Source organism: Corylus avellana, chromosome 6 (assembly GCF_965113065.1).
Source record: "Corylus avellana chromosome 6, dhCorAvel1.hap1.2, whole genome shotgun sequence".
In the NCBI taxonomy this organism is placed as follows: domain Eukaryota; kingdom Viridiplantae; phylum Streptophyta; class Magnoliopsida; order Fagales; family Betulaceae; genus Corylus; species Corylus avellana.
In genome coordinates this window covers 3,777,133-3,801,998 of record NC_142495.1, presented here as the reverse complement: position 1 = coordinate 3,801,998, position 24,866 = coordinate 3,777,133, and the positions used below count along the sequence as shown (strand labels likewise).

Below are 24,866 nucleotides of genomic sequence, written 5' to 3'. Positions count from 1 at the left end.
ATACCATAATTCAACCAAAGATCCTTGATATTAAAAGTTAAAAGCTTTAAAATAATATTTTCCGAAAACTAACATTCTAAGTTTCTAACCATAAAATATCATAGATTTCTCTTATTTTCAAAAACCAAAATTTCTTTATCTTATGGAGTTAAAATCCGGAGTGACACAGTTGGTCAAATGATGTCGTTTTAGGCTTTTAGCGTGGTATATATATATATATATGGGCAGACGAGCTATTAACTTTTTCTAGAGTGTAATAAACCAAAAACCAGTTAATAACCGTCGGGTTAACCAACTTTTAATCAATTGAAATCCCGAGAGCTCCATAGCTTTCCCGCCAACCCGTTTCTCTCTCTCCACGATGCTAGAGATCACGGCAAACCAAGGTTTGATTCTGTCTCTTCGGAAGGCCTTGGCGCCGCTCACTGAGATTGATGGGAAAGCCATTATCAAGTGCTCATCGGAAGGGATAGAGCTGATAGCCGTGAAAACTGACAGCATCATGGGGGTTCTGAAATTCCGATCATTAGGATTCAAGCCCTTTTTCTGCGATACCGAAGGGATCAGTTGGGTCAACCTCCATGACTTGTACCAGAACCTGTCCATTGTGGATGACGAGGAGTACTGCACGGCCACCATTAATTATGGCCTGTCCATCGTGGATGACGAGAACTACGGTTCGGCCACCATTAATAATGAGATTGGGGGCCCCGTGCTCCAATTTGTGTTTAAGAATCGCAGTAAGTACCTCTCACTCAATTTCTTTCTTGGCATTTGGCACTTAGAAAACATTTCTTGGAACTTTTTCACCCAGCTCGTGTAGATTTCTTGAGCAAAATCTTTTGTGATTGTTTCTTGTTATTTCTTGAATTTTCTTTCGATCTTGGACATGACAGATTGATCATTTGAACAATTGCTAGCTCTGGGTTAATTCTCATTGGCTTAAACTTGTCTAATTGTGAATTGGATCAGGAACTCTCAAAGAGCGCTACCGTGAACTTGAATTGATTGAAATGGACCCCGATGAAGTTCTACCGGATGAGTCAAAAACAGAATACAATATGGTTGCTGCGATACCTTCAGAGGAGTTTAGGTGTATTCTCAAGCATCTGTCTTTCTTTGGGCACCAAGGTACTCCTCTTTTTGGCATTTTCCATTCAAATTTCAGTTGGATGATCCAGTTTAATTTTTCTCTTTTTTTTTGGGGATGTTAAAAGAATTGGGTAAAGCAGTTTAATTGTGTATTTTAAGTATACCGGGAGATTTTTTATAGACGAGTAATGCTACTCTTCAAACTCATTTCACACCAGTAACGTTGTGTATTTTAAGTGGTTTTTCATCTGCCGATGTTAGTATTACTCTTATAAACAATTATAAATGGCAGAAATTCAGAAGCAAATGTTGTTTTGTTCACCATTTTTATGTTCTGTTTCTTTGAGGTTCTCATTTACCCTTCCTCATAAGTCTCTTGCACACTCTTGGTGTTTTGGAAACAAGTCTCATTGCCCTCATAAAAAATTATGAGTGGTTTATAAGAAATGCTTATGAGTGCTAAGTTTCACACTATTTACTTATTAGATGAAATTAGGCTCTATAAGTGATTTTATGAAATTTTAAATTAGCTAGTTTTTTTAAGGTAATAGTGCATATGTGGCTAGCGTTTTTCTTAAGTTATTACAAATTAACATTCTGGTCATGTCTAAGAAAAATAAGTAGCCTACATATAGTGAGTGGTTATAAAGACATGGTTAGTTGGCTATGATATCAAATGATACAAATTTTGGATAGAGAAAGTACCTTTAAAAGTCGGCTTACATCGAAAAAAATGTCAAAAAACTTATATACACAAATTAAGATTGCATTTAACTCATGGGGGACGCTTGAAATCAGAACAGTATTTCTTGATACATGATAAGAATTAGTTATATACTACAGAACATCCCTAAAGATGGATATAATTCACCTTGCGACTCACAACTAATATTTCATTGGCTTGTAGCTTACTGTACCGTGAGTGAATGATCTAACTCTTAAAAGACAATTCTTAAATCATGTTAGACATCTCAGAGGCTTCTTGTTGCTTGCAAAAGTTCATTTTGTCCCGCTTTTAGATATTAAGATTTGCATGTTTCATTTGACTAACACATTCTTGTCGCCTCAGTTTTTATAGCTATAACGGATAAACAAGTGAAGTTCTCTGCAATGAATGCGGAAATTGTCCTTAAGAAAGAGGTATGCCGAGCACCATGAATCAAATTCCTCCTTCCCTACCAGTTTTTGCTTTCACTTTTGATTCTTAACTGATAAACAAGTGACGTTCAAGAATCTGTTAATACTATATACTATATATGGTACATTTTCTTCACGAAGGTCTAATTATCCCTCTGTATATATGATGATCTTTGCATGCTGTGATTGATAGAAGAGGATACTTGTATCAAACACTTACTTTGCCCTTGGTGTTGTCTGTCTACAGCTTTCAGAATGTATAATTGGGGGTTCTGCTGGGGATCGTCCTGTTCAATTGAGCTTTAAGATCAAGCACATCAAACCTTTGATGAATGCGTCACTTCTATCAAACAGGGTCTGGATACTCCATTCTGATGATTCGATTGCTCATCTCCAATTAAATTTCCTTGTTGGAGCAATGGGTAACATCATGTTTTACTTCATATAATCATCATTTTATAGAACAACAAAAAACAATGTTCCTTCTTATCTCTCATTGTATCTGAATAATATTGCTAGGAGCGAGTAATGCAATACAGAGTACTTGAAATTTAATTCATGATGTAACATAATATAAGTGGTTTTTTTTTTTTTTTTTTTTTAATAAATAAAATGGGGAAAGGGTTACAAGAATAGTTATTAGCTAGAGATGTTGATTTTAAACTTGAAATTTGATAATTGTAAAAGTTTTTTTTTTAATAAATAAAATGGGGAAAGGGTTACAAGAATAGTTATTAGCTAGAGATGTTGATTTTAGACTTGAAATTTGATAATTGTAAAAGTTTTAGTTACAAACTAAATTTTAAAATGAATAATATGTATTTTCTCATAAAAAAAAGCTCACATGACTTGGGGTGCAAATGAGGGTTCAACTCATATAAGAATCAAAGAGGCTTTAAGCTTGGATTGAGGCTCACTCAAGCCTAAGCACCAAGGGGGAGGGCATAATAGATGGTTTCTCTAAATTGGTCGAATATATTTCACTAAATAGTTTTTTATTTCTTTCATCAATTATCATGTTTTACATCCCATGATATCATCATTTGAGGAGGAGGAGCTGATGCTATGCATGACATGAAATTTGTAATAATCTTTCTCAGCTTGAAACGATGTTCCTTCATATATCTCACTGCATTTCACTACACATTGTAACAATGGAATAACGTTTTCAACATTTGAAAAAGGCTGGGGCTTGTGCATAACACAAAAATGTGTGCAAAATTTGAGACTAATTAGAATGTGGAATATGTGTGTTCTGGATTAGTAGCCTACAATTCATCAACATTGGTAGTAGTGCGAGTAATTCTAGAAGTTCTTCTTGTGTCACTTCAGAAATGAGGTGTCTTTTAAAATCACAATTTAATTAAAATTCAATAATGATCAATCATAAGCTCAGTGATGATTTTAGAAGCTACATCATTTTTAGAGTGACACAAAAAAGACATAAGAGTAATTTATAGCATTATTCTATTAGAGCAAGTAAGATTGGTTTCGTTGGTTGTTAATGCGTATAAGAATATTCATTGAAAAACACAAGCAATACCACTTATGGTTTGACAGTAGTAAATAAAATTGTAATTAATAGCATTATTTGTGACATTAGGAGATATTGGCACCAATGGCCTCGTCAAGGTCATTGTGGAAGAGATATTCCCTCTCTCCTCTGTAACACTCCCGTCTTATATTAGGAAATGAGGAGTATAGCCATCACATAGAGTTTGTGGTTTATAAAGATAGTTCTGAGTTTTAAGAGCATATTTTGGATTGTATTTGAAAAATAGAGATTTTAAGTAAAAAAAATAAATAAAAAAAAAAAGAAAAAAAAAAGGGCTATATTTTTAAGTTGTTGCTAAAAGTGTGTTTTGACAATTTTTAGGCTTTTTGGACATTTAAAAGCGCTTTCAAGTTTTTTTTACTAAACACGTACTTTTTTTATTCAAACGAAATTTTTAAGTATTAAACGCACTTTTAAGCCCTCAAACACACATCTAAATAGGTCATAAGTCTCAAATTGCTTAATTACTAAGTAAAACTGAGCTTTATAAAAAATTATAAGAAAGCTTCAAATTGATTAACCCTTTTGAAATGATAGCGCATATAAGCCTAGAGCTTTTTCTTGAGTTGTTATATCTCCCTTACCCTCTTAGGATGACAACCGTACGCAATCGCCATGGATGGCACTTAGAAGTTGAAAGACCATTGTGTGGTGGCCAGCATCAGCCCTCCATTCCGCTCTATGTGTGTGTGTGCACATTTGGTGGGAAAGTTTCCATAGGCTCGCTTGAGGGAAAGGGATCCTCTCTAGTTGAATTCAACTGGAGAGAATCCTTCTCCCCGCTTGAGCAACTGTTGAGAAACTCATCGATTTTAAGGTCACTCAACTGAGATGTACTCCGCTCTCCGCTCTCCGCTCCCCTCTTTCTTATTTCATTTTGTTATGCATTTTATTTTATTTTATTTCATTCTATCCTTATTACCACATATTTATTTATTATCTCATCTACAATCTAAAATTAGCTTTCAAATTTTTTTCCCTAGTCCAAACAAAATCCCTTAACACTTTTAAGCCTAAAATAAGTTATTTGAGCCTTTTTTTTTTTTAAAAAAAAAAAAAAAAATAATAATAATAATAATACCATAATTCAACCAAAGATCCTTGATATTAGAAGTTAAAAGCTTTAAAATAATATTTTCCGAAAATTAACATTCTAACCATAAAATATCCTCGATTTCTCTTATTTTCAAAAACCAAAATTTCTTTATCTTTTATGTTAAAATTTGGAGTGAAAGTGATGTTGTTTTAGCGTGGTAAATTGCTTATATGGCAGACGAGCTATGATTTTGTTTGGCAAAGCTTTTATTCCTTTTATTACTGTTCATACACAATTTTCTCAAAAAAATCAACACTAAAACATTGTAACTTTTTTCACTTTTTATATCACATCATTCAGTTTTTATTACTATTCAAATTAAAAAATCATTATAAAACAAAACTTTTTCACTTTTTTATACCAAACATTCTTATTATTATTATTGTTTTTTCACATCAACCACATTATCTAGGAAAAAGGCTTTAACAAACGAAGGTTGACAGAATGATGGATTTGAAACATGGGCAAAATTCAAGGAGTTAATTGTTGAATTTAAAGCTCGAAAAAAAAACTGAAATCGCGATAAAAAAAAAAAAAAACTAAAGAATTATATATATATATATATATATATATATATATAATTTAAAGCACAAACTGTAAACTGTAATGACAAAGATATTTTACAAAAAATTTTTACAAACTGATGTGATAGCATGATTGAGTTTCACAAAATTTGAATTTTTCTCATATCCAATCATGTTGTGCCACATTAATTTGTCAATTTTTTTTTGTAAAATTTGTTTGTAAGCTTAGTAATTCCTAAAGAGTAATAAACCAAAAACCAGTTAATAACCACCGGGTTAACCAACATTTAATCAATTGAAATCCCGAGAGCTCCGTAGCTTTCCCGCCAACTCGTTTCTCTCTCTCTCTCTGTCTCTCCGCGATGCTCTCTCTCTGTCTCTCCGCGACGCTACAGATCACGCTAAACCAAGGTTTGATTCTGGTTCTGCGGAAGGCCTTGGCGCCGCTCACTGAGATTGCTGACGAAGCCATTATCAAGTACTCATCGGAAGGGATAGAGCTGATGGCCATGAACACTGACAGCATCATTGGGGTTCTGAAATTCCGATCATTAGACTTCCAGCACTTCGTCTGCAACACCGAAGGGATCGGTTGGGTCGACGTCCATCTCTTGTACAAGACCCTGTCCTTCGTGGATGACGAGGAGTACTGCTCGGTCATCATTAATTATGGCCGATATGATCAGATTGGGTTCCCCGGGCTCCAATTTGTGTTTAAGAATTGCAGTAAGTACCTCTCACTCAATTTCTTGGAAATTTTTCTCCCAGCTCGTGTAGATTTCTTGAGCAAAATCTTTTGTGGTTGTTTCTTGTTATTTCTTGAATTTTCTTTGAAGGCCGCTTCGATCTTGGACATGACAGATTGATCATTTGAACAATTGCTAGCTCTGGGTTAATTCTCATTGGCTTAAACTTGACTAATTGTGAATTGGATCAGGAACTCTCAAAGAGCGCTACCGTCGAATTGAATTGACTGAAGTGGACCCTAAAGGTTTTCTACTGGATGAGTCAAAAACAGAATACAATCTGGTTGCTGCGATACCTTCAGAGGAGTTTAGGTCCATTCTCAAGCATCTGTCTTTCTTTGGGCCCCAAGGTACTCATCTTTTTGGCATTTGCCATTCAAATTTCAGTTGGATGATCCAGTTTAATTTTTCTGTTTTTTTTTTTGGTGGGTAAAAGAATTGGGTAAAGCAGTTTAATTGTGTATTTTAAGTATACCGGGGGATTCTTTATAGACGAGTAATGCTACTCTTCAGACCCATTTCACACCTATAACGTTGTGTATTTTAAGTGGCTTTTCGTCTGCGGATGTTAGTATTACTCTTATAAACAGTTATAAATGGCGGAAATTCAGAAGCAGTTGTTGTTTTGTTCTCCATTTTTATGTTCTGTTTCTTTGAGGTTCTCATTTACACTTCCTCATAAGTCTCTTGCACGCACTTGGTGTTTCGGAAACAAGTCTCATAGCCGGCATAAAAAAAATGAGTGGTTTATAAGAAATGCTTATATGGGTTAAGTTTCACATTATTTATTTATTTGATGAAATTGGGCTCTATAAGTGATTCAATGAAAGTTTTAAATTAGTGCAGATGTAGCTAGCGTTTTTCTTAAGTTATTACAAATTAATATTCTGGTCATGTATAGGAAAGATGAGTTGCCCACATAGAGTGCGTGGTTATAAAGATATGGCTTGTTAGCTATGATATCAAATTATACAAATTTTGAGTAGAAAAAGTACCTTTAAAAGTCGGCTTACATTGAAAAAGTGTCAAAAAACTTAAATACACAAATTAAGATTGCATTCAACTCATGTGGGACTTCTGAAATTGGAACAGTATTTCTTGATACATGATAAGAATTAGTTATATACTACAGACCGTCCCTAAAGATGGATATAATTCACCTTGATACTCAGAACTAATATTTCATTGGCTTGTAGCTTACTGTACCGTGAATGAATGATCTAATTCTTAAAAGACAGTTCTTAAATCATGTTAGACATCTCAGAGGCATCTTGTTGCTTGCAAAAGTTGATATTGTCCCGCTTTTAGATATTAAGATTTGCATGTTTCATTTGACTAACACATTCTTGTCGCCTCAGTTTTTATAGCTATAACGGATAAACAAGTGAAGTTCTCTGCATCGAATGCGGAAATTGTCCTTAAGAAAGAGGTATGCCGAGCACCATTAATCAAATTCCTCCTTCCCCACCCTCACTTCCCTGCCTGTTTTTGCTTTCACTTTTGATTCTTCACTGATAAACAAGTGAAGTTCGAGAATCTCTTAATACTATATCCTATATATGGTACATTTTCTTCACGAAGGTCTGATTATCCCTCTGTATATATGATGATCTTTGCATGCTGTGATTGATAGAAGAGGATACTTGTATCAAACACTTACTTTGCCCTTGGTGTTGTCTGTCTACAGCTTTCAGAATGTATAATTGGGGGTTCTGCTGGGGATCTTCCTGAATTGACCTTTGAGATTGAGCACATCATACCCTTGATGAATGCATCACTTCTATCAAACTGGGTCTGGATACTCTTTTCTCATGATTCATTTACGATTCTCCAACTAAATTTCCCTGTTGGAGCACTGGGTAACATCATGTTTTACTCCATACGTGATATTAAATTCGTGATATAACATAATATTAGTGGTTTTTTTGTTGTTTTTTTTTTAGGGTTACATGAATAGTTATTGGTAGACATGTTGATTTTAGACTTGAAATTTTATAATGTCAAGAGTTTTAGTTACAAACTATATTTTAAAATGAATAATATGTATTTTCCCATAAAAATAAAAAATAAAAAATAAACCTTACATGACTTAGGGTGCAAATGAGGTTCAACTCATATAAGAATCAAAGAGGCTTTAAGCTGAGGCCGGCTCGAGCCAAGGGGAAGGGCATAGATGGTTTCTCTAAATTGGTCGAATATATTTCACTAAATAGTTTTTTCATTGTTTCATCAATTATCTCAATTTAAAGGTTTCTTATTTGATTAAAATAAAATACAATTTCATTGGGTTTTCTGGAATGCTTAATGGCATGGTTAATGAAATATATATAGTTTCGGTTCCATTGGAATGCTTAATGATAGTTGTTTAAGCAACTGTCGAGAAACCCATCGAATTTGAGGTCACTCAACTGAGATGTACCCCGCTCCCCGCTCCCCTCTTTCTTATTTCATTTTATGCATTTTATTTTATTTTATTTCATTCTATCCTTATTACCACATATTTATTTATTATCTCATCTACAATCTAAAATTAGCTTTCAAATTTTTTTCCGTAGTCCAAACAAAATCCCTTGACACTTTTAAGCCTAAAATAAGTTATTTGATCCTTTTTTTTAAAAAAAAAAAATAATAATAATACCATAATTCAACCAAAGATCCTTGATATTAGAAATTAAAAGCTTTAAAATAATATTTTCCGAAAATTAACATTCTAACCATAAAATATCATAGATTTCTCTTATTTTCAAAAACCAAAATTTCTTTATCTATGACAGTTTGTCAAATGACGTCGTTTTAGCGTGGTATATTGCTTATACGGCAGACGAGCTATCAACTTTTTCTAGAGTGTAATAAACCAAAAACCAGTTAATAACCGCCGGGTTAACCAACTTTTAATCAATTGAATTCCCGAGAGCTCCATAGCTTTCCCGCCAACCCGTTTCTCTCTCTCCACGATGCTACAGATCACGCTAAACCAAGGTTTGATTCTGGATCTTCGGAAGGCCTTGGCGCCGCTTACTGAGATTGCTGAGGAAGCCACTATCAAGTACTCATCGGAAGGGATAGAGCTGACAGCCCTGAACACTGACAGCATTCTCTTGGGGGTTCTGAAATAACGATCATTAGACTTCCAGCACTTCGAGGATCGGCTGTATCAACCTCGATCTCTTGTACGAGACCCTGTCCATCGTGGATGACGAGGAGTACTGCTCGGTCACCATTAATTATGGCCTATATGAGATTGGGGGCCCCGGGCTCCAATTTATGTTTAAGAATTGCAGTAAGTACCTCTCACTCAATTTCTTTCTTGGCATTTGGCTCTTAGAAAATATTTCTTGGAACTTTTTCTCCCAGCTCGTGTAGATTTCTTGAGCAAAATCTCTTGTGGTGTTTGTGTATGAATATGATGGCAACCTTTTTTCTTGTTATTTCTTGAATTTTCTTTTAAGGTCACTTCGATCTGGATTAATTCTCATTGGCTTAAAGATGTCTAATTGTGAATTTGGATCAGGAACTCTCGAAGAGCGCTACCGTGGAATTGAATTGACTGAAAGGGACCCTGAACAAGTACTACCGGATGAGTCAGAAACAGAATAGGATCTGGTTGCTGCGATACCTTCATAGGAGTTTAGGTGCATTCTCAAGCATCTGTTCTATGGGCACCAAGGTACTCATCTTTTTGGCATTTGCCATTAAAATTTCAGTTTGATTTTTCTCTGTTTTTTGTGGGTAAAAGAATTGGGTAAAGCAGTTTAATTCTGTATTTTAACTATACCGGGAGTTTTTTTATAGACGAGTAATGCTACTCTTGAAACCTATTTCACACTCGCAAACGTTGTGTATTTTAAGTGGCTTTTCGTCTGTCAATGTTAAATGGTAGAAATGACAGAAATTCAGAAGCAGCTGTTGTTTTGTTCTCTATTTTTATGTTCTGTTTCTTTGAGGTTCTCATTTTTTTTTTTTTTTGTAAGAGAGGTTCTCAGTCACACTTCTCATAAGTCTCTTGCACCCTCTTGGTGTTTCAGAAACAAGTCTCATAAGCCTTAACGCCTCTCTTATATTGAAAAGATAGCCTGGATAAAAAATGAATGGTTTATAAGAAAGGTTTATGGCTACTAAGTTTCATATTATTTACTTACTAGATGAAATTAGGCTCTATAAGTGATTCTATGCAAGTTCTAAATTAGTTAATCTTTTTAAGGTAATAACGCAGATGTGACTAGTGTTTTTCTAAGTCATTACAAATTAACACTCTAGTTCTATATAGGAAAAATGAGTAACCCACATAGAGTGGGTGGTTGGTTGAGTATAATATCAAATGATACAAATTTTGGGTAGCGAAAATACCTTTAAAAGTCAACTTACATCGAAAAAGTGTCAAAAAAAAGCTTATATACACAAATTAAGATTGCATTCAACTCATGTGGGACGCCTGAAATCATTAGAGTATTTCTTAATACATGATAAGAATTAGTTTATATACTACAGAACATCCCTAAAGGTGGATATAATTCACCTTGATACTCAGAACTAATATTCCATTGGCTTGTAGCTTACTGTACAGTGAGTGAATGATCTAATTCTTAAAAGACAATTCTTAAATCATGTTAGACATCTCAGAGGCTTCTTGTTGCTTGCAAAAGTTCATTTTTTCCCGCTTTTAGATATTAAGATTTGCATGTTTTTATTTGACTAACACATTCTTGTCGCCTCAGTTTTTGTAGCTATATCAGATAAACAAGTGAAGGTCTCTGCATTGAATGCGGAAATTGTCCTTAAGAAAGAGGTATGCCGAGCACCATTAATCAAATTCCTCCTTCCCCATCCTCACTTCCCTGCCTGTTTTTGCTTTCACTTTTGATTCTTAACTGATAAACAAGTGAAGTTCAAGAATCTGTTAATACTATATACTATATAATATATATGGTACAATTTCTTCACGAAGGTCTAATTATCCCTCTGTATATATGATGATCTTTGCATGCTGTGATTAATAGAAGAGGATACTTGTATCAAACACTTACTTTGCACTTGGTGTTGTCTGTCTACAGCTCTCGGAATGTATAATTGGGGGTTCTGCTCATGGGGATCTTCCAGTTCAATTGAGCTTTGAGATGGAGCATATTAGACCCTTGATGAATGCGTCACTTCTATCAAACATGGTATGGATATTCTATTATGATGATTCGATTTCGCTTCTCCAGTTTAATTTCCCTATTAGAGCAATGGGTAACATCATGTTTTACTTCACATAATCATCATTTTATAAAACAACAAATGACAATGTTCCTTCTTATCTCCCATTGTATCGGAATAATATTGCTTCGAGCGAGTAATGCTATACAGAGTACTTGAAATTTAATTCGTGATGTAACATATATGTGGGGTTTTTATTTATTTATTTATTTTATTATTATTATTATTATTTTATGTATATTTGATTTAACATATTTGTGATGTAACAAAAAATGAATAATATGTATTTTCCCATTAAAAAAAAAAAACTCACATGACTTAGGGTGCAAATGAGGGTTCAACTCATATAAGAATCAAAGAGGCTTTTAAGCTTGGATCGAGGCCAGCTCGAGCCCAAGCACCAAGGGGGAGGGCATAGATGGTTTCTTTAAATTGGTTAAATATATTCCACTAAATAGTTCTTTCCTTCTGTCATCAGTTATCTCAATTTAAATATTGTCATTAAGGGGTAGCTTAATCGGTTGTGAACCACGCCTCATGAAATTGAGGTCACTAATTCGAATCTCTCATTTCTCTTCCCTTGTGTGGACATGTCAAGAAAAAAAAAAAAATCTCAATTTAAAGGGTTTTAAGGGTTTTCTCAAATGCTTAATGGCATGGTTAATGAAATATATAGTTTTGGTTCCATTGGAGATGTGAGGTGTTAGAAATATATATATAGTTTCAATGTGTTAATGTGTAATGTCAATCTGCCATTGTATAAACTATTGTTTTGCTTTTTAAAAAAATTCAAAGATAAAATGGAATTGATAATAATTACTTACTTTATTAATTTAAACAGTTATGGTAAGAAAGTTTAAGATTTAATTGTATCTTAAACTGTTTGAGTAGATGGTCAAATAACCCAAAATTTATTTGAACGACTGAATTCTCTATGAAATCTCTTACAATAGTTATCCAAATCATTGATAATTGGCATAGATAATTTTTGTCTCGTCTCGATGATAATTGTCCATTTTAAGGATTTTTAAACAATTAGCGCAAAATAGGAAAGAAAAATAAAAATAAACAAGATTCAGCTCACGCGCTCTCGAAGAGATTGGAAATTCTGATCCTGTCCGGACAAAATGACGTGCTTCAGGTTGTTCTCCTCACAAGTCGCGACAAGCGCACTGCGCAGGCAGCCGCCACCTATTGCACCATTGGATGGTTTCACACGCGCATTAAGTGCGATTGGGAGTCAGTCATTTCTGAGAATATCCCCAGCATATATCGCGTGATATCACTCATCCAAGGCCTAAAGGCTATTCCCGTAAAAGCACCCGAGTTAAAAATACTCCACCAATAAGCACATTTTCTCGGCCAACTCTCACTTTCTTGCACTTTCTCACCTTCCAAACAAACAGCGAGAAAGTAGAGAGAGAAAGCAGGGCCTAGAGAGACAAACTGTAATCATTTACTACAAACAAGCAAAGTCCAAACATAAAAATATCAAGTCGATTTGTTATCAAGTTCCGTCATTTTACACCCTAACTTTCTCAAACACTCCGCCATTGATTTTCTCAGCTCGATCCCCAAAGTTCCTATTGATGATCGGTTGGTCCTGCCCGTTTATATACATATGCTTATACTTACATGCTACATGTATCCATACGCAGAAATGTATGTATACACCTGTTAATTATGTTCGTTTTGTGTGTTTTACTTGTGTTTGTTGTTAGCACCTTTGAATTGTTACAATTTGGATTCAATCACATTTTTTTATGGATGAAAATATACATTTATGCATGTGCGCATGTGTGAGTGTGTGTATGCGAGATCCCTATGCATGTATACATGGTTTATCAGTTTTATATCTAAGTAGTGAGGACTGGATTCAGTAATATTGAGTTTATATCTTAGTTAGGACTGATTCAATAATAGTAAGTACTTGTTTCGTTTGGTTAAATTGATTTTTTTTTCACCAGGTGTTTGACTTAAGGCCGAAGTGAGCACGTGAAATGGATTGTAGGGTGTATACAAAGATTTGTGCACAGTAGAATATTGTTCCACAAAGGTTAAGAGATATGGATATTTCTTGTAGCTTTCGGCAGCCAAACGTGTTTCATGGCTGCGAGGGCACAAGTTACAAGACTTTGGGTCGTTCTGAGTCGTATTTGCAGTTTAAAGGTAGCCGTTTTTGCTGTAACTTTCTGGGTAATTCTATATTCGTATTGAAGCCGCATTTGAGTATGAAGACAAAAAGAATTGTTTCTTCTAGAAGTTCTAGGTATACGATTATGGTTGACACAGGGGAATTTGATAGTCAATTGTGGAGTTCAAATTTAAGACCATCTTTGTTTTGTAAGTTTGACAATGTTTTTAAAGGTTCAAGAGCGGTTCGGTCATGGTGTCAGAGTAATGATTCTTTAGCATATGTAAATGGGAATGGTCGAAATGTAGAACTCATGAAAAGTAGTGATGAGGGTTCAGGAGTTGATGGTGGTGAGTTAAATGATTCCCGGGAGGAGGGGCAGGAGGAAGAAGTGGAGGTACCTAGTGTTGATGAACTCAGGGAATTGTTACAAAAGGCAATAAAAGAATTGGAAGTTGGACGGCTTAATAGTACCATGTTCGAGGAAAAGGCTCAAAGAATATCAGAAACTGCGATAGCCTTGCAGGACGAAGTGGCAAGTGCCTGGAATGATGTTAATTCTTCCCTTGATGCCATTCAAGAGATTGTGAATGAAGAGTGTATTGCCAAGGAAGCTGTTCAAAAAGCGACAATGGCTCTTTCATTAGCTGAGGCAAGGCTTCGGGTGGCAGTTGAATCTTTGGAGGCTGCAAAAGGAGGGAATGATTCTTTGGAAGGTTCTAGAGAGAGTGATGGGGAAAATAATATTGGTGGAGAGGAAAAAACGCTTTTAGTTGCTCAGGAAGAGATTAAGAAATGTGAGGAGAATTTGACAAGTTGTGAGGCAGAGTTGAGACACCTGCAGAGTAAAAAGGAGGAGTTGCAGAAGGAAGTGGACAGATTGAACGAAGTTGCAGAGAAAACACAGCTGAATGCCTTGAAAGCTGAGGAGGATGTGGCAAACATAATGCTTTTAGCAGAGCAGGCTGTTGCCTTTGAACTTGAGGCCACACAACGTGTGAATGATGCAGAGATTGCATTACAGAGGGCAGATAAATCTCTGTCCATTTCTCATCTTGATCATCCAGAAGCTATCCAAGGACAGGCCCTGATTGATGAGGCTGTGGTTGAGGAGGAGAGCATGGTCCAAGGTGTTTCTGACTATGCTCCTGTTGAAAGGGACAGTGATGTGCCAGTTGATGGGGACTTTTTAGGTACCAAGCCTTTACCAGATAGCCAGTTGGGTAAAAGCAGTCAGAGTTCTGAATACTTGAATATATCTGGTGATTTGAGTGATCATGAGAATGGAAAGTTAAGTTTAGACTCACCTAAAGAAGCTGAACTAGAAGCAGAAAAATCAAAGAATGTGGTTCAAACAAAAAAGCAGGATATGCAGAAGGATTTGACTAAGGAGACTTCACCCTTTAATGCTCCCAAGGCATTGTTGAAGAAATCTTCGCGCTTCTTTTCTGCTTCCTTTTTCTCTTTTACTGCAGATGGGACTGAGTTGACACCAGCATCAGTTTTCCAGGGTCTCATGGAGTCTGCAAGGAAGCAATTGCCCAATCTAGTTGTTGGATTGTTGCTATTTGGAGCAGGGTATGTATTAGATATGCTACTGCTTGGTTTAACATATTTGTTCCTTAAGGCACCGTTTGGCAACCCCTTTTCCTCCCTTCAACACTATTCACGCTTCATTTTCCTAAAACAATTAACATCAAAATATTCTCACTTTTTCATTTTTTATATCACATCATTCACTTTTTATCACTTTATTTACTTTTTACTACTATTCAAATAAAAAAATACTACAAAACAAAACTTTTTCACTTTTCCATACTACTTTTTCACTTTTTCATACCAAACATTCTTACTTTTTTCCACATCAATCCACTTCAGTTACCGTAACAAAAGAAAGAGAGTGGAAAAGGGTTTACCAAACACTCCCTAAGTCTTTTCTTTTCATCCTTGCAGTACTGCTTTACTAAAGGATAATCCGTATATTATGTGGTTACTGAATTTTTTTGAGTATTTGTGCATGAGTCATCTGATTTAATGACATGACACTTCTGAGGTTCTAAGTAATTCCGAGAGACTGATATTTGTTTCTTTGGGAATGTTATATGTCAACACTTAGGACAGACTATTTTATCCTAATAATATTGGTCTTGTTGGTTTCTTCGACTTTTTGCATTTCTAGTTTTCCCATTTATGCTTTTCTCTTGTATATTTCTTGGGTTGTGTACTCGGGTTGTCCCCTCTTCAGATTAGTTAATAAGGTTTTTACTCATCAAAAGGAGAAAGAAAAAAACCAAAGAAAGAAGGAAGGCAGTACTTGAATGCTTTAAGTCTACATATAGCTTTTCTTCCTTAGTTCTTCAGGATTGTCCTGTGCCTTAATTCTTTAATTAGGTTGTTATTTCCAGTGTAAAAGTTTGCCTTCCACTGATCACAAGATGCTGAACTTCATCACAGGGTCACCTTTTATGCTAATCGAGCAGAGAGGAATGCTCAGCTGCTGCAACCTCCAGATGTCATCAGCACAAGTATTGAAGCTGGTATCGAAGAAGTTTCCTCTAGTGCAAAGCCTCTAGTTCGACAATTACGGAAACTACCTAAGAGAGTTAAAAAACTAATAGCGATGCTTCCTCATCAAGAGGCAGGCCATCATATTTCCCTTCACTTCTTCTGCCTTTTGGTCTTTACTACCACATGTAGAACTTGTTGATCTGATTATGTATTCAATTATTTATTAGGTGAACGAGGAGGAAGCTTCCCTCTTCGACATGTTGTGGTTATTGCTTGCTAGTGTTATATTTGTGCCTATATTTCAGAAAATTCCTGGAGGTATTTGAATTCCTATATACCTTTCACTAGCATTGAACGTCAACTTATATTATCGAATATAATGAGGTTGCATTTAGTTGCATGATCCCCTATCATTGAACATAATTCTTAATCCATACATAATTGAAAGCTTTTGCTTGTTCTATATTTAACTTTCCTTGTTTGCCATCTGTTTTGCTTTCCTGAACTTAGGCAGAAGTGGTATGCTTAGGACTTTAATGGTTTTGGTGACTAAAATGTTGCTGATCCTTTATGCACCTGGCCATCATCTGCACATATATCACTAGGCCTTTATTTCATTTTTAAAATTTGTGCCCAAAGTTTTTACATATCATTTCATTAATGGTGTGTATCTTATCTGCTGTGATGTACAGGAAGTCCTGTTCTTGGTTACTTGGCTGCTGGCATCTTGATTGGGCCTTATGGTCTCTCCATTATTCGCCACGTGCATGGGACAAAGGCAATTGCGGAATTTGGGGTTGTTTTCTTATTGTTCAATATTGGCCTTGAGGTGGGGTTTATCTTTATAAATCTTGCTGTTCTACCACATTTTATGTGCCCTAATGAAAGTAAACTTAAGCTTTGAACTTGATTTCTTAGCTCTCTGTTGAAAGGCTAAGTTCCATGAAGAAATATGTGTTCGGGTTAGGCTCTGCCCAGGTAATTGAGAACTTCATCTTATGGTTATCATTTGTGTTTGGTTGCACCTTAGATTCTTAATATTCATTACAAATGCAGGTTTTGGTGACAGCAGTGGTGGTTGGCTTGGTTGTTCATTTTGTTTGTGGGCAGCCTGGTCCTGCTGCAATTGTCGTTGGGAATGGCTTGGCATTATCATCCACTGCTGTTGTCCTGCAGGTAATGATCATTTTTTTCTCCCACTAGACATTCTTGTTTCCTCCTACTAAGACTCCTCCCATTTTGATGAAAAAAGGGAACAGATATTATAATAAAATTTTAATTATTAATATAAGCCTTCTAAACCAAACATTTCAATAACATGTAATATCCTTAAACATATTATACGTTGCAATAGACTCATGTATTCTTTGAATCATCTTCTTTTCAATATTAATCACTTTCTATAGTCTTGCAAAATCTTTGAAAACCGCCAGTTGGACTTGATCCATGATCCAATAATGTGGCTCGTCACGGCCTCTGATGCCTCTTGTTGACCTTGTCAGTAAATTTTATATATATATATATATATTGACAGTCAAAACTGCAGGAACCCACTATTTGCTTCTTCTTTTTTCAAGAGATAAGTGAATCAAATTTTATTGACCTTCTTTGCAGGTGTTGCAGGAGCGAGGTGAGAGCACATCACGCCATGGACGTGCTACATTTTCTGTCTTGCTTTTCCAGGTTAGTTTTGAAAATTCTGTGCTTGTCTTGAAATAAATGTCCTGTGCAAGATATTTCTGCTCTTTTATTCAGTCCCTGACTGAACTGCTTCTTACTTGGTGATGTACATATTGTTACTTGCTGTGCCATGTGCCTGTTTCTTCACAGTAAGCTAGGATGAAAATATGAAACTAAAATCTAAAGATGCATAATATTGGTATTCAGCTTCCGTGCAGCATTGCTTCTTGATAAGAATGTGTAGAAATCCATTCCTTGTTTTTTCTCAGATGCTCTTGCTCCTTTAATTATTACATACATTTTGAGCTTTAAAACAAAATATAGAGTAAAAAATTAATTTTTTCTTTTGGTTTCTTACAGGATTTGGCTGTTGTCGTTTTGCTGATACTCATCCCTCTTATTTCACCTAATTCATCCAAAGGAGGGGTAATATTTTCTTGTACTTTGGTTTTCCTTTTCTTCATTTTATCAAATATGGCAATGAATGTTTTGAATATTTATTTTGTGTGCCAATATCAGTACTTATTTGTGACTCAAATGTGTTCGGAACATACTTAGTGAAAATCATTATGATATATGCTGTATAAGGGATAAAGGCAGTTGATCTGAAGAAAACATAAGAAAATATATGTAAAGGTCAAGTTAATATGTTAAACTACTGAAAGAGTAAACAAAAGTGCGACACTGCAGTTGGATATGCCAAATTGCTCAGTAAATAAGAGTTTCATATCCAATTTTCATTTCTCTTTCTTTCCCTATCCTCAGAATGTTGTTTAGGAACTAGAGACTTTTTAGTGTTCCTTTTTAATCTTTTATGCTCAGATCACAGAAATGACATGCAGCCTTTGGTGCTGTTCCTTCCATAAGCATGTGTTTATTGATCAACCTAAACTTCTTCATCCATCCTTGCCTTTTACTCGCAGTTAAATGTTGATCATATAACGCAGATTAACTTATGTGTTCTTCTTTTAGAAGCATAAATCTGGACAAGATTTACTTGCTTCTGTAGTTGTGTCTATTATTATTGTTATTTTCATGGTTATGGATTCTTGTGCTACTTATTCTGTCATCTGGGGAAAAATAATCTGTTGTTCTTCAGATTGGTTTCCAAGCGATTGCTGAAGCTCTTGGACTGGCTGCTGTCAAGGCAGTAGTTGCCATCACTGCCATAATTGCTGGTGGTCGCTTGGTAAGTTTCAGATATCTTGGAGAGTAATGTGATCTTGGCACTGTTATTGATATGGGGTTATTTGTTGTCGATAATAATGTCTCGGGAGATCTTGATGAAGCTTGTGTTTAATTTGGTGGGCCATGTGGGATTTGCCAGTGAAAAATAGAGTACATTTCTAGGTTGTTGTACCCTTTTTGTCGAAATCCTGATGCGAAAACCTACACGTAGTTTTAAGAAAAAGAAATTGAAAAAAAGGATTACTTCACTGTCTGTTCATAAGATGATGTTTGGGATGTTTGCTTTCATGGTACAATGGCTGCTATTTTTTTATCTCTATAAATTTTTCATTCAAAGAAATACAGCTTGTGTTTTGCATTTATTTTCCTTTTCTGTGGTTTTTCCAGTTGCTTCGACCAATCTATAAGCAAATTGCGGAAAATCAAAATGCAGAAATATTCTCTGCCAATACGCTCCTTGTTATTCTGGGGACTAGTCTCCTAACGGCCAGGGTATGACTCTGCATTTTACTATTTGTTATTCTTGTATTCTATTTAAGTAACAAGTTTCTCTTTTTGTCCGCCCTAGAGCAGGCTGGACTTTCCATGGCATTGGGAGCATTTTTGGCTGGATTACTCCTTGCAGAAACTGAATTTTCCTTACAGGTTGAGTCAGATATTGCTCCGTATCGTGGTCTTTTATTGGGTCTTTTCTTCATGACGGTAGGTACTTTGTTTTGGCATTCTTTGAGTTCTATTTTTTCTCTTCTTTTTTGTAATGCTCCATAACCTTGTTTATTGATGGTCAAGCTACTTTTTTTTATCACTTTGATAAGATATTAATTCATAAGAGGAATTTTAAATGTGGAAATCTTACTTCGCTCTGTTTAGTATCTTCCAGCTCCGGGCCATCTCCCTGTCAAGGCATTCTTTTGGCTATTTATGGGACTCTTATCAAAATGAATAATAATCATGGTTTAGCCCATCAGTTACAAATCATGAATAATAATCATTGTTTGATTGATGGTTACAAGAATGTTACTTGGATATTCTACTGAGAATTTTTTCTTGAGTTTAGCCCATCGGTGTTGCTAATTTATTGAACAATGATATGTGCAATTAATGGAAATCTTTGTGGTTTTCAGGTTGGCATGTCTATCGACCCAAAACTTCTTGTTTCAAACTTCCCAGTGATCAGTGGGACATTGGGACTCTTGATTGGTGGCAAGACTCTATTGGTTGCACTAGTTGGTAGGCTTTATGGTATTTCAATCATATCCGCAATAAGAGTTGGTCTTCTTCTTGCTCCGGGTGGAGAATTTGCATTTGTGGCTTTTGGTGAAGCTGTTAATCAGGTTTCCCTTCTCATAAACTGAAGTTTTATCTGCAAGACTTGGTGATTTGCATTTAGCAGATTATTCTGCTTTACTAAAATTTTATACCATATGCTGGACCATACTCATTCTGCTGAATTACTTAGCTGAGATAAAATATAGATTGTTGTCGTCTTCATGATTATCACTTATACAATCTTTCATAAAAAAAATGATGTCTTTGCTTAGTAGAATACTATTTCACTTGTCCTTTCTGCAGGGTATAATGTCTACTCAGCTGTCATCTTTGCTGTTTCTGGTGGTGGGAATTTCGATGGCCCTCACACCTTGGCTTGCTGCTGGAGGCCAGTTAATTGCCTCTCGTTTTGAGCAGCATGATGTTCGAAGTTTATTACCCGTTGAGAGTGAGGTAAAATTTCTATATGAGAACCCACTGCTATTGGTTGCAAAGATTGCTAGTTTCAGCAGTTAGTGATACCTAGAGCAGGCAGTATCACCAACAGTTGTTGCTCTTTACAGTTTTCAAGTAACCATATAATGTGTTTTGCAAGTCAGGAGTGCAGTTATCAATAACCAGTTGGTGACTCATCATCATAAGTTGTCCATTCTGATACAATTTAAGTGATTTTATACTCAAGAAGATTGAATGAAACTCTTTTCATGGGAGTTAACTATTTTTTCATGTAATAAGGAAGTGGCCAAGGTAATGGAGATGGGCAGAGTGGCCATATTTTCTTAACTGCATTGCAGTGGCATTGTTTTAATCTGCTGCTAAATGCCTTAGTATCGAGGCTGTGGAGTTCTTTTGCATTCAGTTTACAGCAGCAGCCTGTGCCCTTTTTGAGGTTCAAATGTACTTGGTTGTGGTAAATCACGTTGAAAGTAATTGGGATATAATCTAATTGAGGTCCATATATTGGGTTGGTTTCCTTCTTGGCTTGTTGCCACTCTAAGTTCACAGAAGTAAACAGAAAAAAAATTTACTTATCGGAAAATCCGACCTCATGCTCTAACAACAGAGTTTTGAAGTTTACTTATGAAAAAAAAAGTCCTGTCAGGGGGAAAAAAGCAGCTAAAGAAAGTGAAGATGGTTTATTTCAACATGAAGTCTGTGCACTATAGTCAATTTTGGTTTGAGCACCACTTGTATTCGAACAATCTCATTGAGAGGTTGGTTGCATTGATTTTTGTGATAGGAGGTAGGGTGACATCCAACTTTTTAGGTGGGCAGCTTCCTTAATTTATGGGGCTTGCTAGTGGGAGTCATCAGCCAGTCATGACTGTCGGCCTTTGGTAGGGCCAGCTACATAAAATGGGCCCTACTAGTGATACATGCTTGCTGGGGCCTGCGTTTGATGTCTGGCCCATTTGATTGGCGTGAATGTCTAGCATTTTCAATCATTTATTTTTTATGGCCTACAAAACATTTTGGTATCTAGGTAGCCTTTTCTTTTGCATTTCCTATAATAGCACAATATGATTATTGTAACATTCCAGTCCTATATTAGGAAGATGAGGAATAACTCACATAGAGTATGTGGTTTATATAGATAGTTATGAATACTAAGTTTTACATTGCCTAGTTACTATGTGAAATTAAGCTTTATAAAGAATTTTAGGGAAGCTCCAAATTGAGTAGCCTTTTGGGGTGATGGCGCAGACGTGATTAGCATTTTTTTTCTGGGTCGTTACAAATGACCCACATAATATGTGTGATTTATAAAGAGAGTCATGAGTGCTAAGTCTCACATTGTCTAGTTTCTAGGTGAAATTGGGCTTTATAAAGAATTATAGGAAAACTTTAAATTGATTAGTCTTTTTGGAGTAATAACGCAGATGTGGCTAGCGTTTTACCCTAGGTTGTTACAATTATTGTGTTGTTATTTTTTGCTATTTGCGAGTGCTGCTGTTCATTACTAGACTTATTTTATGAGGAGGTTATGCCAAATCTACTTTTGTACTTGGGGTTGTATGTACGGTGACTGCAAGTAGACAATTTATTTGCCCTTATCTGTTTGTGATATCTGTTTGTGATCTAAGATTGACATGGCAAATGTATAGATATATTCATCACTTAGTCTTGATTTATTTTGGCTTGGTTTATTTCCAGACAGATGACTTGCAAGATCACATAATCATTTGTGGATTTGGACGAGTTGGCCAGGTATGTTAATAATTTGGAGGTCTTTTTTTTTTTTTTTTTTGTTACAGTAATTTTCAGGTCTACTTAAATAAATTTGTGTTGTGGCAAATCTTGTATGTACATAAATTATGAGCTATTGTGACAGTAGCATCTTTTTCTTCTTTTGGTTCCCAGATCATTGCTCAGCTTCTTTCAGAGCGACTGATTCCTTTTGTTGCTCTTGATGTGAGGAGGTAACCAATTGACTTTGTAAATCTCTTAGCATGTATTTTCAATTATTGCTCTTTCAGTTCAGGACAACTAGTGCCATTATATTAATCTGTTATTGGGATGTATGATCGTATGCGTATTCTTTCTTTCAGAAAAGGATGCATTCAAAATATTGCGAAAGTAGTCATACTCAACATGTTGATATATGTGCAAACGTAGTTTTTAGAATTCACTTAGGGCCTGCTTGGGGTTGCATTTGAGGGGCTTAAAAGTGCTTTTAACACTCAAAAAACCCGTTTGAAGAAAAACGTACTCGTTTGGTAAAAAAATTAAAAGGATTTTTAAGGGTCTAAAAAACATAAAAATAGTCAAAAAAACACTTTTGACAAAAGCTTAAAAATGAAGCTTTTGCCCAAAAACTCTTTTTGACTTAAAAGGTCTATTTCTCAAACGCAATCCCAAATAGGCTCTTAGTGTGCATGGCTCAGTTCTTCTCAGAACATTACATTTTTGCCAATGCCATGAAGGGGGAATTTGCAGAGAATTAAAAAAAGAAATTTTGATATCTCTTTTAGCCAAATGAAATGTACAAGTTGGTGTGAAATAAAATATTACTAAAGCAAATAACAAGGACTGATGATCGTTTAATGCTTATTTTTCTTCAGATTTCACTTTTTATATCCTCTTCTATGGACATCTCTGTAAAATCTTTGATTGAATGCAACTTTGAAGGGAGAAGCAAAATGTTAAATTTAATTTTAACTCAGTTCTCTGTTGTCTTCAGTGATAGAGTGGCAGTTGGACGTTCCCTGGACCTTCCTGTGTTTTTTGGAGATGCTGGCAGTCGAGAGGTGGGGCAAACTGTATGAAAGTATGCTTATGTGCAGTTCATTATTTAACTTGCTTTATACTGGTGACTAGGTCCTTCACAAAGTTGGTGCTGAAAGAGCATGTGCAGCGGCAATAACTCTTGATAGTCCTGGTGCAAATTATAGAACCGTTTGGGCTTTGAGCAAGTATTTCCCTAACGTGAAGACCTTTGTCCGTGCTCATGATGTCGATCATGGCCTAAATTTGGAAAAGGCAGGGGCTACAGCGGTAAGTTTTCTGCTGCACATTATTTATCAATAAATATTATAAATTAAGTTAAAAAAGGGTGTAAAGTTATTCTAGATTTCATCTTTTCTGGTTATATCTCGCTCACACTGTCAGAAAACTTATATAGGTTGTCCCAGAGACATTGGAACCAAGTCTACAGTTAGCAGCTGCTGTTCTTTCTCAGGTAAATAACTTGATCGCCCCATATAACAAGTTACTGCAACATTAGCTTCTGTGTTTTTGGTTGCTTTGACATGTTCTTAGTATTGTTAAGTGATGGCATGCTGGGTGATTAATTGGTGTGAAGTCGTGTGGTGTGAAAAAATTAATTGAGTTGCATATTTGATAATTGAGGGGGAAGAGGTGTGATTCATTCCCTAATTTGTGCATCAGATTGTGTCAGCATATTAAGGAGCGGTTACCCTTGGTTTTCTCACAAATATTGACATTATGATAAACCAGCAAATTGATCAAATTCTGAGTTGATTAGTCTAATGGATAAATATCGGTGTTTTATGATATACATAGATAGCCCATGCATCTCACTGAAGATCTGTTATATATATATATATATATATATATATATATGGAACGAAACTGTAACTTTACATATGAAGGGGAGGAAAAACAGATCTCCCTTACTTTCAGCCCCAAAGACTTGTTTTTGGCTAGCATGTTTCTTTCATCTGAGCTCTTCTGATTCCCTTCAGGCAAAACTGCCGATGTCAGAAATTGCAGCGACTATTAACGAATTCAGGTCCCGACATCTGTCAGAGCTGACTGAGGTAATTAATTCTCCCAAATATAAATACAATAAGAAGCTATTTGACTAGGAAATGGAGAAACCATGTACTTTTGTTTGTCACGTATAAAACTGAAATCGGAATGCTTGTATTTAAAGTATATGGTTTATTTGTGCAGCTATGTGAAAACAGCGGAAGTTCTCTTGGTTATGGATTTTCTCGGGGCACTAAATCCAAAACTCAATCCTCGGATCCTTCAGACGAGAGCCAAGTCAGTGAAGGGACGCTGGCAATATAAAAAAATAAAATAAAAAAATAGACAACATGAAGAACTTTGTAGCGGATTACATTTTTTGTTGGTATAACTTGTACAGATATTGAAAAAAGAAAAAAAAAAAAAGAGGCAATCACATGAACACGTACTTTGCATTAATCATTCCACTTTTCTTTCTTTTTTTTTTTTTTTTTTTTTTCGTTTAGACATGTTGGATAAATTTTGCTCA

At 35.5% G+C, this 24,866-nt stretch overlaps 3 protein-coding genes across 4 annotated transcripts; all 3 read left to right on the top strand.

Moving 5' to 3' along the window:
* Positions 1 to 361: 361 nt before the first annotated feature.
* LOC148584789 (DNA sliding clamp PCNA-like) lies at positions 362 to 1,601 on the top strand. Its single transcript, XM_088517269.1, has 3 exons — positions 362 to 740; positions 973 to 1,131; positions 1,579 to 1,601. Exons 1-3 carry the CDS (start codon positions 362 to 364, stop codon positions 1,599 to 1,601), a joined length of 561 nt encoding a protein of 186 aa, XP_088373395.1.
* Positions 1,602 to 5,766: 4,165 nt separating this feature from the next.
* LOC132186564 (DNA sliding clamp PCNA-like) lies at positions 5,767 to 9,266 on the top strand. The gene is made up of 5 exons (XM_088517268.1): positions 5,767 to 6,130; positions 6,342 to 6,500; positions 7,509 to 7,579; positions 7,838 to 7,942; positions 9,114 to 9,266. Exons 1-5 carry the CDS (start codon positions 5,767 to 5,769, stop codon positions 9,264 to 9,266), a joined length of 852 nt encoding a protein of 283 aa, XP_088373394.1.
* A 3,397-nt stretch (positions 9,267 to 12,663) lies between these two features.
* KEA1 (K+ efflux antiporter 1) lies at positions 12,664 to 24,681 on the top strand. 2 transcript variants are annotated; one of them, XM_059600237.2, is made up of 21 exons: positions 12,664 to 12,942; positions 13,314 to 15,058; positions 15,935 to 16,118; positions 16,216 to 16,306; positions 16,681 to 16,817; positions 16,907 to 16,966; positions 17,045 to 17,164; positions 17,603 to 17,671; positions 18,029 to 18,094; positions 18,768 to 18,857; positions 19,244 to 19,348; positions 19,430 to 19,558; positions 19,981 to 20,190; positions 20,429 to 20,578; positions 22,280 to 22,333; positions 22,487 to 22,545; positions 23,307 to 23,373; positions 23,444 to 23,620; positions 23,748 to 23,804; positions 24,331 to 24,405; positions 24,542 to 24,681. In XM_059600237.2, the coding sequence occupies exons 2-21, from the start codon at positions 13,413 to 13,415 to the stop codon at positions 24,659 to 24,661; spliced, it is 3,666 nt and encodes a 1,221-aa protein (XP_059456220.2). In that variant the 5' UTR covers positions 12,664 to 12,942; positions 13,314 to 13,412; the 3' UTR covers positions 24,662 to 24,681. The 2 variants fall into 2 exon arrangements, with proteins under 2 accessions (XP_059456220.2, XP_059456219.2); XM_059600236.2 differs by having other exon boundaries at positions 12,664 to 13,008.
* The last annotated feature ends 185 nt before the right edge of the window (positions 24,682 to 24,866 follow it).

Bases quoted from the DNA above. Each gene is read 5' to 3' on its own strand.
- LOC148584789 (XM_088517269.1), top strand. From the start codon at position 362: ATGCTAGAGATCACGGCAAACCAAGGTTTGATTCTGTCTCTTCGGAAG. The intron at 741-972 runs GTAAGTACCTCT...GAATTGGATCAG, and splicing joins ATTTGTGTTTAAGAATCGCA to GAACTCTCAAAGAGCGCTAC. The intron at 1,132-1,578 runs GTACTCCTCTTT...TTTACTTATTAG, and splicing joins GTCTTTCTTTGGGCACCAAG to ATGAAATTAGGCTCTATAAG.
- LOC132186564 (XM_088517268.1), top strand. From the start codon at position 5,767: ATGCTCTCTCTCTGTCTCTCCGCGACGCTACAGATCACGCTAAACCAA. The intron at 6,131-6,341 runs GTAAGTACCTCT...GAATTGGATCAG, and splicing joins ATTTGTGTTTAAGAATTGCA to GAACTCTCAAAGAGCGCTAC. The intron at 7,943-9,113 runs GTCTGGATACTC...ACGATGCTACAG, and splicing joins CATCACTTCTATCAAACTGG to ATCACGCTAAACCAAGGTTT.
- KEA1 (XM_059600237.2), top strand. From the start codon at position 13,413: ATGGATATTTCTTGTAGCTTTCGGCAGCCAAACGTGTTTCATGGCTGC. The intron at 16,119-16,215 runs GCAGGCCATCAT...ATTATTTATTAG, and splicing joins CGATGCTTCCTCATCAAGAG to GTGAACGAGGAGGAAGCTTC. The intron at 19,559-19,980 runs GTAGGTACTTTG...TGTGGTTTTCAG, and splicing joins TGGGTCTTTTCTTCATGACG to GTTGGCATGTCTATCGACCC.